The 14,064-nt window shown below is 32.3% G+C and overlaps 1 protein-coding gene across 13 annotated transcripts in view; it reads left to right on the top strand.

Annotated features, from left to right (window-relative positions):
• Window positions 1-13,809, top strand: part of C2CD5 (C2 calcium dependent domain containing 5) — an 81,921-nt gene extending 68,112 nt beyond the window's left edge. For 5 of the 13 annotated variants that reach the window (XM_036236898.1, XM_036236889.1, XM_036236890.1 and 2 more), the window contains 6 exons: window positions 495-581; window positions 6,309-6,359; window positions 7,258-7,359; window positions 8,674-8,864; window positions 11,466-11,612; window positions 12,330-13,809. In XM_036236898.1, the coding sequence (XP_036092791.1) occupies window positions 495-581; window positions 6,309-6,359; window positions 7,258-7,359; window positions 8,674-8,864; window positions 11,466-11,612; window positions 12,330-12,461 (710 nt within the window). In that variant the 3' untranslated portion in view covers window positions 12,462-13,809. The remainder of the gene's footprint in view (window positions 1-494; window positions 582-6,308; window positions 6,360-7,257; window positions 7,360-8,673; window positions 8,865-11,465; window positions 11,613-12,329) is intronic. The other 8 variants (XM_036236891.1, XM_036236892.1, XM_036236896.1 and 5 more) reach the window with 6 other exon arrangements.
• Window positions 13,810-14,064: the final 255 nt, after the last annotated feature.

Below are 14,064 nucleotides of genomic sequence, written 5' to 3' on the forward strand. Positions count from 1 at the left end.
GGAGGGAAATAGTAAATAGTAGACTTTCTAAAGTTTAATGACTTACTGGCTAAATAAAATATTCATGATTAAACTAAAAATTTTTAAGTCGATTACATTCTACATGTATAGCATTGCATTAATGTCAAATATATTAAATAATTATGTATTTAGATAGCTATCAAAATAGATAATAACTGGTTTAAGTATCATAGAACTTGTAAGGTACAAAGAGTGGGAAAATAGTAATTATTATTTAGCACTTATTATTTGCAAGGCACTATCCTGAGAGATTTACAAATATTATCCTTTCTAAATCTCACAACCGTCCTACCAGGGAAGGCAAGTCCACTCTCAACGTCATGCAGGTGAATGGTCCAGTCCCCATGGGAGAAACCAAGGAGAAAATAACCAGAATAAATTGGGGGTCGGGGTATATATGTTATCTGAGATTCTTAATTTAAAAAAATTAATAATAGGTTATTACTAAATAACTGTTTTTCTTGCCTCTCAAGCCTCTACAGATAATGAAGAACTTCTGCAGTTTCCACTGGAACTCTGTTCAGATTCGCTTCCTTCTCATCCTTTTCCACCAGTTAAAGGTTGGTTAAGTAAGGGAAATGCAAACACAAATCCTAGTTTCTAGTCTTTCCTTGCTTCTTCATTGTAGGCAATCTTACTTAATCTTGAGATGATATATTCTTCATTCCCTCATTGTATGTGTCTTCATGTTTATAAAGGGGAGAAAGGAATGTTCTTATTTTAATTTCTCAAATAATTGTGAAATTTTTATGGTAATTTTTCATATGGTATTCCATTTTTATATTTCAAGTATATTAAAGTTTTATTTTCAGAGATTTGGATCTCTAAGTAATTATTTACATGTGATATATTTGATATTTACATTTTATTTAGCAAATTCTTTTACAGCAACAGTTAAACCTTTACAAAAATTACTGTTTTGAACGAACTACTTATTTTCTTCAGAAAGTATTTGGGGAGGTTTTGGGTGGTGGTAGTATTCATGAGAAAGGGATGTGCTTTTTGTCTTTTAGGTGCCTTGGCTGTAATTGAGGAACATTGTTAGGTACTTAAAATATGCTGCCACTTTTTTGAATGCAAAATGATTGTCCCTTAACTTAATAGCAGTAAATCTACTCAGTCATGTAAAATATTTGTAAAAAAATGAAAAAGTATTTTTAGCTATTTCTTTTCTGATTTCAGTGCAATGTTTATTAGAAAATTTGCCAGATTACTGTATGTCATTTTGTAGCATCACATATACAATAAATGTGGTTAGTTTTTTCCTAAATTTTTTGAGAAATGATGCATTTGTTATTTAAAACAAAATTGGCTTTTCTAAAATTTATATTTTATAATACAAGTGAAATTATTTCTACTCGTCAGTTATTTATCTGATCACAAATTAGGTATAATGCAGAGTAGTTTTATAGTCATACTGCATATGTGGCTGTAGAGTCTTTAGTAAATCAGTTTAAGTCCTGTCTATGCAGATAAATAGACTATGCAGATAAATAGATCCTGTCTCATTTTTTGAATGAAAAAATAAGCTACTTTAAAATTCTGAGCCTTCTAACATGGTAACTATGGTTCTCTTTCCTTTTTGTCTAAATTAAAATTTTAATTTAGAACTCTTTGGAGAATTTTCATTTTTTTTGCGGCCATTAGTATATTTTGTACAAATGATACTTTGTGAATTGAAGAATAAGGAAAGAAGAATTTGAGTAGGATAAATAATTTCTGAACAGTACCTAAAATATTTGCAGTTCATTTTAGGGACCATAGAGAGGAGCTATGAGGTGGAGTAATAAAGTTCTGCTACTGATAAAGCGTGAGAACTTGGGCCAGTTAAGCTCTTTAAACTTCAGTTACTCATCTGCAAAATGTAAATGATTAACATTCTCTCTAGCCTTTAAAATTCTACAATTCCCTGGGTTTCTATAGTTTATGGTTCTTTAATTATTAACCTACTCCTATTATTAAAAACAAATCAAAAGTCTAAATTATGCCTAAGGTCACACTGAGCTGTTAAATTAAAAATTTCCAAATAGCCTCTAATTAGTTAAACCAATAATTTTTAAACCATAAAGTTTCTTCAGAGGTGCTTCATGGCTTTCCAGAAGGTGAGGTGGGGAGGGGAGCTGAGGAGGATGGAGGAGTGAGGATAGATCTCTGGACCCCCTTCCCTACCTCTGAACTAGAAGCAGCTTCGATTCAGTGTGCTCTTATGTATCAGTTTTCTATATATGATTTTGTTTGAAGAAAGGGTTTCAAAAAGTTGAAAAAAAAAAAAAAACTGAATCAGGTCATTCCACCTTTATTATCACCATTATCATCTTCATAATGACCAATATCATCACATCTAATACTAACATATAGTCAAAACTTTTTATACTAAGTGCTTAACTGAAAAACCTATGTGCTCTTCTTTGAATATTACATTTCAAAATCATGAATAAACACTAAAAAGTTAATCTGTACCTTTTCATAAATAGTTTTGTAAATTGTGGTTTATGTTGCATGCTTATTTATTGTCTTTGCTCCCTTAAGTCTTTTTAGGAGGACACGGGCTATACCAAATATATTAAAAAGTTATCTTAAAGTATTTTTGAATATTTGAGGACAGGATGGGTTTTGAAAAGGTCCAAAGAATGTTATAATAAATAGAGTGTTATAACGTGGATGTATTAGGCATTGAAACATGAAGAAGGGCTTTGAATAGAGGATAAAAATATCTTGAAAAAGTTAAGTGTGGCAATTTAGAGGAAACAGGCAGGAGATAGAAAGGTAAGAGTGCTAGGAATAAATGCTCAGAAAACCCTTATATGCAACCACAAGAGGCTTAGAAGTCAACTAATACTGAGAAGTAAATAAATACATAGTTTTACAGTTTTGTTAGGTCAGTCAGCTAAGTTGATAGAGCTTTTTCTTTTTTTTTAATTCTGAAAACGTTGGATTCTAGTTTATTTTTCATGTTCTCATCACAAATAGGATGATTTATTAAAATTTTTCATTTCCTTTTATGTTAACAGTAGTTTCAAGAGCTAAGCACAGTATGTTTATTAAGACTTCCATCTTTTCACTTGTAGATAAACCTTTCCTTATCTTTTTGTGTTATAAAAAATTAGTGAATATTTGAAGAAAAGATGCTTCAATTATGTATATCCTAATTCTCTAGAGTAAGCCTAGGCCTGAATTGTCCATCCATGTTCAATTTTTTCCTTCCATCTTTTGTTATGTTTGGTTTTGTTTCTCAAGGTAACAAAATAGTTTGATGTATGTCTCAAATTTATGGTAATTTGATGTTACCTTGTTAGTTATTTTGATTTTTCTGATTTGAAATATTAAGAGGTGCTGAGCCAAAGTAATTCTTAAAAGACATTATCATGTGAAGGTCATCAAAATTTTTTGATGAATGATATGAGGATCATAGATGATGTGGCATCAACATAAATTACTTAATTGAGGCTATATTATGAGAAAAAGGGTGGCTATAGCAAATTTTTATACCACTTTCATAACCTTTTTCTTAATTGTTAATATCTACACCTATGTTTGCTCTGAAATGGTTTTCAAGAGACTTTTAAAACGATACATGCAGAAAAAAGACAGCAAATATAGTTAAAAATGGGGAATCCATATAATCTGGGTGAAATGTAAAACAAATCAGTAAGATTTTTCTCATGGATTGTAGTTAAGCTCAAATTTTATACATACAGTTTTCATAAAAGGTTAACATATCACTTTAGGTACATGTCTAAAGACCTAAGTCTTGATATATTAGATACCATATTGTGGGGCTTAATTTATATGACAAAAGTGTGTGAATCACATACCACTATAAATATATCTCAAATAGTTTATAAATCTCATCTATAATAGGATAATCATTTTCATTAAAATTTTGAGTTTAAGACTTTAAAAAAGTTTAATTAAGTTAATTTTAATTTTTATATACTGCTGGATAAAAATGTATAGAAGAAAAATTTTTTATATCCACCTTGTTTCTGCTCTCATTTTGCTTTAAGCTGGGGTGATTTCCTCATGTTTAGTGGCATACATAGGCTGGCAAGAGTACTTTTTTCATTAAGAAGCTGATGACTAATGAGACCAACGTAGGTCAAAATATAGATTTCAGTATAAAAGTAAATAAGTTGACTTATGCCCTTCATATATTGTATTCCTTAACTAGATTTTCACATCAGAAGTTTTTTTATCTTTATTTTTTACTGTAGATTATAAAAGTTATTCTTTTTATTAAACCAAATTCGATTTTACTAAATTTGATTTTACTAAAAGTCAACTACTAATACTGAGAAGTAAATAAATACATCATTTTAAACTAGCTATTAGAAATGTAAATCTATAAAAACTCCCAAGTTAGCTTTTGTTTTTTTCTGCCAACTAATGGTTATGAATTCTTACAAATATATGTAATTCTATTTATGCTAACTAAAATATCTTTATATATTAACAATTTATTGCATGTCTGTTTTCTTTCTCTTTTTTAAAAATATATTTTGTCCTAATGACTAAATGGTAACAACAGTAAAAAAACACTAAAGTTCTCCATGTTATTGCTGCCCACAACAACCCTGGGAAGTTCTGAAAAAGGAGAGATGCTGAGGGTAATGAGAATGCGAGGAAAATAGAAACGAAAGAGGGGAAGATGTATGAAAAAGTTATCCACGAAATGGGAAGGAAGGAAGGAAGGAAAGAGAATTGATGGATAAGTAGGATTAAGGAATCTTAGCTGCTTTATGGCAGCTTGAGGACAGTGAAGTCCAAAATAAGAGGAAGAAGGAATAAAAAGCAAAGAAAAATTGAATTGGGTTACTGACAGAAAACAAATAATTTGGAAGAGAACTTATAAAGGATGGTAGTGAGAGGAGGAGTGGGTTCCTAGCAGTGGAGGCAGGAAATGGAAGGAAGGGGATCGAAGAAAAAAGAGAAGTGGTTTAGGGTGTTGCTCACCTTTATTTAGTTGGAATGTTTAATGACCCAAATAGAAAAGCTAAGTTTCTTTTTCCTCTAATATATGTATTACATATGAATTATAGTTGAATTTTCCCCCCTTGTGGACTATCCAAATTGAAGCTATTTATATCTTTCTCTATGCCTTAGTAATTTTTAACTGTAACATGGCAATTTCATTATTAGTCCACCAATATTTGAATATTATTGTGGACAAAGTTTATACTGGATGTTTATATACATCCTTTATCTAATTCAGTAAGCCATATTTTATTGTTATAGTTAGACAGTTTAGAGATTGGTGGAAATACCTAAAGGAGGATAAACCCAAATTTTGATCATTACTTAAAACTAAGAAACATTTAAGTAGGAAAATACAGTAAAAAATTTAAAGACTCCAGATTACATATATTTTAATCTGCCAGAGGATCTTTTCCAAATTTGCAGACATTTTTTCAGTTTTAGTAATTTTCTCAAGATGCCTAGATAAGATTATCACAAATATTTTTTAATATTCAGAGCAAAGATGGTCTGTAAATTAAGAGAATAGAGACGTCTCAAACTTTAGAAGCATTGGAGCATGGGGAAAAAGAATCCTTGCCACATTTTTTTTTGTCATCAGTATACTCATTTGCACTAAACTTTTAACTTTAAGATTAGTCCCTCTCCTCACACCAGTAGGGCTTGTTAAATATTGCTAAAGTGTACTAAGAGAATAATAAAACCACATGTTTTATAGTTGAGAGTAATTTCTATGGAGAGCAGTCACTTTTTCGTTCCACAAAGTCTTGATACCACCAGAGGGAGCCGTTGGTAGTGAAGTCCTTGAATGAAGGGGATGGTGGTGAAGGAGAGGGTTATGGCTAGTAAGGAGCATGTGTTTGGTTTATCCGTGAGACATCGGTCATTGATCTGTCTGTAATTTTTAGTCTTACTGGCTCTTCCCCTCACAAATATTTCCCTTCCATGTTTCATTTCAGATTTTCTTCTCAATACATTGACTCTTCTTTGCTTATGTGTCTCACATCCTGATTTCATTCTGCTAACATTTGTTAATGTGTTTATATTTTCTCATGTTTATAAAATTTCTGAAACTCTTTCTATATCATACAAGTAGTCTTCTTTGGCACAATATTTATTAACTGAGCTAGTTTTCATATGTCAATAGAAAGTGTGTTTTAAACCTAAATACTTCTATTTGGTTTGCTTTTATAATGAAGCCATAAAGATTTCCTCTTACTCGTCTGGCTTATACAGAGTATTTACAAACAGCAAAGAGATATACTGGCTTGTACTTAGCATCCAAGCTAATGTTGTTCATATTGTCTTATTAGAACACCTGGAGAGTGCAAGTTCTAACTCAGGTATACCAGCTGCACAGAGAGGTGAGTTTGTCTAATTAAGCAAATAGTCACCAAAGATGTGAAATTCTAGTGCGGTGGTACATAAACATACCGACATCAGAGAAATGCACTGGTCAGTGGAATAGACACCAAAACGTGGCTTTATCATAGTTAGAATGTGTCTTTAAAATTCTAATTAAATATTTAAATTTTTTTTTTAGCATTTTAATGGCTTTCCAGTTTTTAAAAGTAAAATTTTAGTGATTTAACTATTTTTTTACTCAATAATAGAAAAAGTTACTCTTCCTAAAAAGAGGACTTGTTAGGCTCACATCTGCACCCCTACCCTCTGTTATCAGAAGCTTTGTTGCCAAAAGCACACATGCAAGCAGAATATGACAAAAACAACCCTTTGGCTTTCCTGTTACTGATGGTAGAATGAAGGTATTTTAATAAAAGATAAGACCACTAGTGATTTTGTAAAATGTATTCTTCGACAATTGATTTTAATTATTTTTAGTTTTGATTTTAAGGTAGAAATAGGAAAGGCAGTTATTCACAAAGTTTGGATAGCAAATTAAAGTCCTAAAATGTAAACTGCTAAACATTATAAAGTAAAAATAATGGGAAATAAAGTTAGTTAAAACATAGTATCTGGTTTTTTTACTGATATTTCTGTTAAACCCCACTTCTTTTTTCCCTGAGACCACACAACTATGACATCACTAAAAATGCTCAGCCAGCTAACTGAGAACTTGGTTTTGGACAAATCAGTGTCTAAAGCTTGACTCTTTACTGTCTCTCTTACTACTTGATAAGGACCATTCTTTTTCTAAATTACAGTTAAATTACTTCATCGGAAGGAGTGTTATGACGAGTAAGAGACGTCATACATATTTTTTTCTTTGTTTTTTCTTTTGTTTTCTGTCTGTATTTCCAGCAACGTCAGTTGATTACAGTTCCTTTGCAGACAGATGCAGCAGCTGGATAGAGCTCATTAAACTGAAAGCTCAGACCATAAGGCGCGGATCAATTAAGACAAGTAGGCGGATGTTTCTACCACATTATGATCTGAGAAGCATATCCCTGATTTCCCAGTGGTGAAGGCTAGACCTTTCTACCCAGTAATAACATTGCCAATCAATCATGTATTGGAGTGTGAAAGCTGCAGATCTAAGGGTCATTTAGCAAAAGTTATTGCAGGGCTTTTCTATTTGTTAATTGTGCTTTTAAATTTTACTTTTTTGTGAAAGTATTCTTAAAAGTATATAAATAGATATTGTCTCTTTCTAATGGAAGGAAATTGTCAGCTCTCTTATTGAAGAGACACTCTCCCAGGACCCAAGGTACTATGTAACATGTGGCATGTGTCAGTTTACTAAGTGTGATATCCAGAGGGCTGAAAGAATGAGGTATTTCTGGAGAGAAAGTAGTTAACTCTTATCTCACTGCTAGAATCATGGTCATCATATGTCTTTATTTTTACATGTGTTTTGGTAGATTTTGAGGTAAATGTATTTGAGTGAAAGTTTACGGTATGTTAATAGAGAAGAAACTGTTTTAGAGGAAAGGTCATGGGATTATGGAACCAGCCAGATCTGGTTTCAAATCCATTTTAATAGCTGTGTGACCTTGGTCAAGTTATTTAACTTCTCTGAGCCTCAGTTTCTTCATGTAAAATGGGGACAATAATACCTATGATGCTGGGTTGTCGTAAGGATTAGTTATACATATGTCTGACTTATAATAGTTATTTGATAAGTGGTAGCTATTACTATATAATAATAGTTATTTGATAAGTGGTAGCTATTACTATATATGTTATTTAATAAGCAATCAACTTTTAGACAGACAAGGTCATTTTTTTAAGTTTTTAAAATTATGAGTTTGATCAAGTGGTTTGAAAAAGAAACCTATTACAACTAGTTAACATAAGGTTTATCTACAAGTTGACAATGATGAAGTTGTCAGAGAGATGGAAAAAAATGGGAAATATAACAACTTTCACACTCTCCTTGTAATAATTTGTTCCTACAGCAGATATTTTAATTGCTCTGCCGCTTTTTCTTTTTCTTCACTTTATAACGATCATTGTGTGTGTAGCTACACCGCATCAACATTTTCTTTTGCAGGAATGCCATTTTTCTTCCAAAAGAATTCCATTCCAGCATTTCCTCTTGTGTTTTTCTCTCTCTCTTTTTTAATTGCATGCAGTGCATGATAATTCCTTTTCTTTCATGACATGGCTTAGCCTCACAGACAGCTGAATGTTGTCACCACTTACTTGGAAACCTTGGGGAATACTTGAATTACCAGCTTCTGATCTTGATACTTTCTCTTCTTTCTCTGATTTTAGCTGTGACAGTTGAAAAAGCAAGTCCAATGGGTGAAGGAAATTTCCGGAATCGTTCTGCTCCACCTTGTGCAAATTCTACAGTTGGGGTTGTTAAGATGACACCTCTTTCTTTCATTCCCGGAGCAAAAATAACTAAATATCTTGGGATAATTAACATGTTTTTCATTCGAGAAACCACTTCTCTACGTGAGGTAATTTTATAGATGTTATTTCATTTTTGTGAATTTTCTCTGAAAGTGTTAGTGACAAAACCAAACAAGTTTCAAATTGCTATTTTTTTGCCAAAAGTAACACACATACACATCTTTTTTTTTTCCAATAAACTATCTGGATTGATTCCAGATTAGACTTAGCAAATTTCATATAGTAGCTAGTTTTATCACAAGAGTTGTGTTGGGTTTAAACTTGTTTACTGTTAGGATTTCTGGATCCTTATCATATGGTGAGTAAAACAAATTTATCCATGTTCGATTAGAGATTTAAAACAGCATTGTAAGAACAGCTTAGTTTTCTGAGTAGTCATTTGCCATACATTTTTAAATGGCAATTTTAAGGGATTACATTTTGAAATAATAGGGAACTGTGTTGGAGATGTATGTCTATGGGGATGGTTGATATAATTTAGTTCAATTGTTTCTTCCCTCTGAAAAAGAATGAGGCTGCTCATTTTCTTCTACTTTCTCCATTACTGTTTTAGCATGCCATTTATTCAAATTCTTGCCTCACACTGTGTATCATTCAGCTTTAATTTGTGTTTTAAATAACAAGTTATAACATTTTATATGATGTGCTCAAAGTTAATCAGAGTCAGGCTATTACTATATCTGTCATTACACAGGAATTTAAACTCAAGAAAAAAATTATATTATGTCTAATAGAACAAGGCTGCTGAGCAATTCAATATTATGAATAGGGAAATTTTTTAGTGATTGAGGTGTGAAACTTGATAAATTCTTCAAATTTTATTTTAGCAGTAATTTGTATTTTTTAAAAGTATGTTCACTTAGCTATGCTTTTTTCCCACTGTTTCACCAAAAGTGTTTTTATACTTTCTTAAAAATAATAGCCCACATACTATTTTTTATATTTTGCATATAGCATAATGCCAGGCACATTGTAAACATAAGACATTTTTGTGTAAATAAGTAAATGACAGAATAATTAGATGGGTATTTCCTTTAAGAAAAATTAACTTTTTAGTCATTCTAATTGTATCGAGATGGAAATGAAGCTATCTTGATATTTTCAGAAATCTTTTAATGTAGAATTAAAATAAATGACACTTCTAAGTCCATCTAAGTTTGACAAAGTTGGGTATGAGAGGGTGGCATACATTGTTGAATGAACTTTTTCTAGTTGCTCTTAATAGCCCAGGGATAGTGCACTCTTTTGAATCCATAAAATTTTATTTCCAAAGTGCCTTTCTCTACTATTTAAGCAACCATATCTTAAAATGTTGCTTCACATTAGATTTTTCCTTCAACAGAGATTTGTAATATTAACTATATGGATAAATATCACAAATTTTTTCATTGCTTAATGAATTCGCTTAGTTATTTAATCTTTTTAAAATTATCCTTCTGTAGTCTCTGTTATGCAGGCATCAGAATTTCTTGATTTAAAAGGCAAGAGGGAAACTAATAAAAGAAAAAAATATGCTAAGCTCTGATTGGAGACAGGCTGAAATGACTCACTTAACTCCTTAATTACAAAAAGAGATACCTTTACAAAATTACACATTGGGTCCTCTGGCTGTTCAGAAAGATGTGACCTAATAAAGTGTTTTTCTAACATTGCATTCAGTTTGCCCTTAACTTTCAGTTTAAAGTTGGAAATTTCTTCTTAGACTGTAAATGACCTCCATTATAATTTATGGAAAACTTCAGTTGAAAAGCATTTTCGGTAATCTGCTAGCCTTTGTTTTTTGTACTTTCTATTTTTGAACAATAAAGTTCTCCAATCTATTGGATTTCATTCCCTAGCAATGCTTAGTATGGAACACCTTTTGAATTAGATGTTAGCATATAGTTATGAACAAAACAGATGCAATCCCTGACTTGATGATTTTACAGTCTAGTGGAACTGGAGCATGGTAGACATTAAATAATTGTATAACATATATATCTACTAGCGATAGTAAGTCAAAGAAATATAACAGAGGGTATCAGAATATAAAGAAGGAACTCACTTTAGATTAGACAGTCAGGGAAGGTTTCTCTGAGGAAGTCCCATGTCAACTAGGACCTGAAGAATTGAATGAGTTATCCTGGCAGAAAATTGGGTGAGGTGTCTTCAGGAACAGCATGTATAAAGGCCCTGAGGGAGAAAAGTGGTTGACCCCTTTGAGAAACTGATAGAAGGTAAGGATGACAGGAAACATGGCTCAGAACAAGAGATATGGATAGCAGGGAGGCTTTATTGTTTATATTTACCATCAATTTATTTGAATAATGGTAGGAATGATTTGATAGGGGGAGATTTTGAAGATTGAGGAACAATTTGAATTCTTGCTCTGCCATTTACTTAATAGCCATGTGATCATAGCTAGTCATGGGAATGTTACAAATTCTTTGAGCTTCAATTTCATCATCTGTAAAATAAGGAAATTCCTATCATAGACATGTGTTCAGTAAAGGTTTATTTGTTCATGCCATAAATTGCCATTATGAAGGACATTGAAACTATCCTTACATTAAGATCATTTAAGACATTTTAATATATATTCTTTGACATTTTATATACATTCATGAATACCTGTATGTAATTTGATTTTCCTGTGCATTATCATGTAGGAAGGAGGAGTCAGTGGTTTTCTCCATGCTTTTATTGCTGAAGTGTTCGCAATGGTGAGAGCTCATGTTGCTGCATTAGGAGGGAATGCTGTCGTGTCCTACATAATGAAGCAGTGTGTCTTCATGGAGAATCCAAATAAGAACCAGGTGAGATGTAGTTAAAGCTCCTGATGGAGGTCCTGCGAATGTCCCCCATGGCCTTCCTATCTTCCACCCTCTCTCCCTCGCAAGGGATTTGCTCTTTACAGATTTCTTGATACGCAGTGCTTAGAACGTGTTCTAATGAATAGATTAATAACCATAGTCATAGGTAGGTCAGGTGCTGTTTCCACACCCCAGGTGACTAGTGATTATTCCTAAATAATTCTGGAAGTTTTGCTCTTATTTTACTACTCTTTCCACCATCTTAATGGGTCTTTGGAATACAGTGACGGCTGACTAAGGAGACTTAAAAATGCCCTCTAGTTTGGACTGCGATGTTGTCGGGTTCTAACTGCCATCCTGGGGAAGAGTATAGTCATGTTGTTGTTGTTGTTGTTTTTAAATAAGTCACATAATTCTGTTGATGGGGGTGAAGGAATGCTGCTTAGGTTAAATTATAAATTTCTTTTATCAGTTTTGTTAAGATAACTCACTTTAAATTGTTAAAAATTCCTTAAAAAATTAAATAACTATATTAATGGGTTCTTTTGAGTTTCCTTTCCTGTGAATTGCGTCCTTATCCTTTGCTCATTTTTCTCTTGAGCTGTCTTTTCCCCGATGACTTATAAGCCTGTGCTTTTACAGCTAAACAGTAGTGCCTCTAATTTAACAGAAGAGTGTGAGCATACTGTTGTAACTGAACATGTCCTGTTGTTCTTATAGGCACAGTGTCTTATAAATGTAAGTGGTGACGCAGTGGTTTTTGTTCGTGAATCTGAATTAGAAGTGGTATCAACTCAGCAACCCACTGCCAACTGCCAGTCATCATGTACTGGGGGAGAAGTTACAACCTGAAGGAAATTAGAAAGAAGGAGCTCAACTAAATGAAATTCATCTGTCTCCATTGTTTCATCATTAATGATCTCACCAGACTTTTTAAAAGTTGAACTTAATTTGAGATATTTAAGAAAGAATTGATACATTATGAGTAGATTTGATTTGTCTAGACTCTCTTGGAGGCATGAGAATTTTCTAATCTTGACATTTTAATTGCCAAGCCTAGATAGACAGGCCCCGTGGAATCTCTACCTTTCAGAAAGTTAGGATTAGTTTCTCAGAGAACTGTAGCAAAGATGGGAGATATTTGTATTTATGTTGATTTTAATAAAATCATAATTTATAAAATGAAATGAGAAGATCATCAGGAAACTAGGATAGCTACCCTAGTGTAACTTAGAAAAGCTAAGCAACAAATTCGCAAATTGTTAATGACGAAATAGTCTGATTTGAGGAATGTGTGGGGAAAATGGAGTAAAGTTTACAGAAAACTATGTAGGTTTTTAGTGTGTGTGGTTTTTTTTTGTTTGTTTTTTGTTTTTGTTTTTTAGCAGTAGAGAAGAAAGCTTTATTAGAAGGGAAAGTACACTTCCAGACGTGGAAGTGGGCCTGAGCAAGAGAAGTGTGGCTCAAAAGGCCTTTAGTGTATTTTATTTTGATGAGGAATTTGGTCACAACTGAAAGGGAACAGTGTTTCAGCCATCTTTGAAGAAGTTAAAATTCTGCAGCTTATAGCCATATGTCTTAGGTACTGTAAAGAAGACATAAGTTATCAGTGCTGGCATTCTTTCATTGAAAGTTTTAGTACTATCTCTAAGGAGGAAGGGAAGAAATTACTACATGACTTCATAACTGGCCAAAAAAATTTCAGTTGGTGCTTAATTTGTCTAGAAGAGGCTTGGCTTCAACAGAGAAGAAAAGAAAAGGTCAGTGAATTTTGTTGAAGTAGTTAAAATACAATTGATCTAGTAGGAACATAAAATTGTTTTCTAATAAAATTATAATGTATTCCTTCCTACCAAACAGAATTTTAGTTAATACCATAGGGACTTTTGATGATGAGTTGATTGTGTTTGGCATAGAATTTGGAAATGTAACTTGAATGTAAGTATGCTGCAAAATGTTGAATGTATCCATAGAAATAACGTTTTCTGTCAATGCCAAATGCCTATTACAAATGAACCTTAAAGAGTACATTCCTCCTTTGCACAATAAAATTTCTTTGTAAGACTCATGGTTTTGCTCTTCCAGGATAACAAACTGCCCTAAAGATTTGGGAGTCATTTTCTTGTTATCACAGGTGTCAATATTTTTCTGTATTTTGTTTATAATTTTATTTTTTAAATAAAATGTTTATAAAGATAAACTGAAAAATTCCTAAATCCTTTTTTTTGCCTCCTTGATGTAGTACTGTCAGTAGTCCAAAATCACTTTCCTTTTGATCATATCCATTCAGTCTTTTAGTCAGCAAACATCTGTTCTACATCTACTATATGCAAAGCCCTTTTCTTAATTTTGGAGGAAAATGTATATATGCAATTGTCATATTTTTTGTCTTTGGTTGGTAGGTATTCATTCAGCTACTCTTTGTTGAATCCCTACTATGTCCCAGGGCATAGTT

This window comes from Rousettus aegyptiacus, unplaced genomic scaffold, assembly GCF_014176215.1.
Source record: "Rousettus aegyptiacus isolate mRouAeg1 unplaced genomic scaffold, mRouAeg1.p scaffold_m13_p_2, whole genome shotgun sequence".
Classification (NCBI taxonomy): domain Eukaryota; kingdom Metazoa; phylum Chordata; class Mammalia; order Chiroptera; family Pteropodidae; genus Rousettus; species Rousettus aegyptiacus.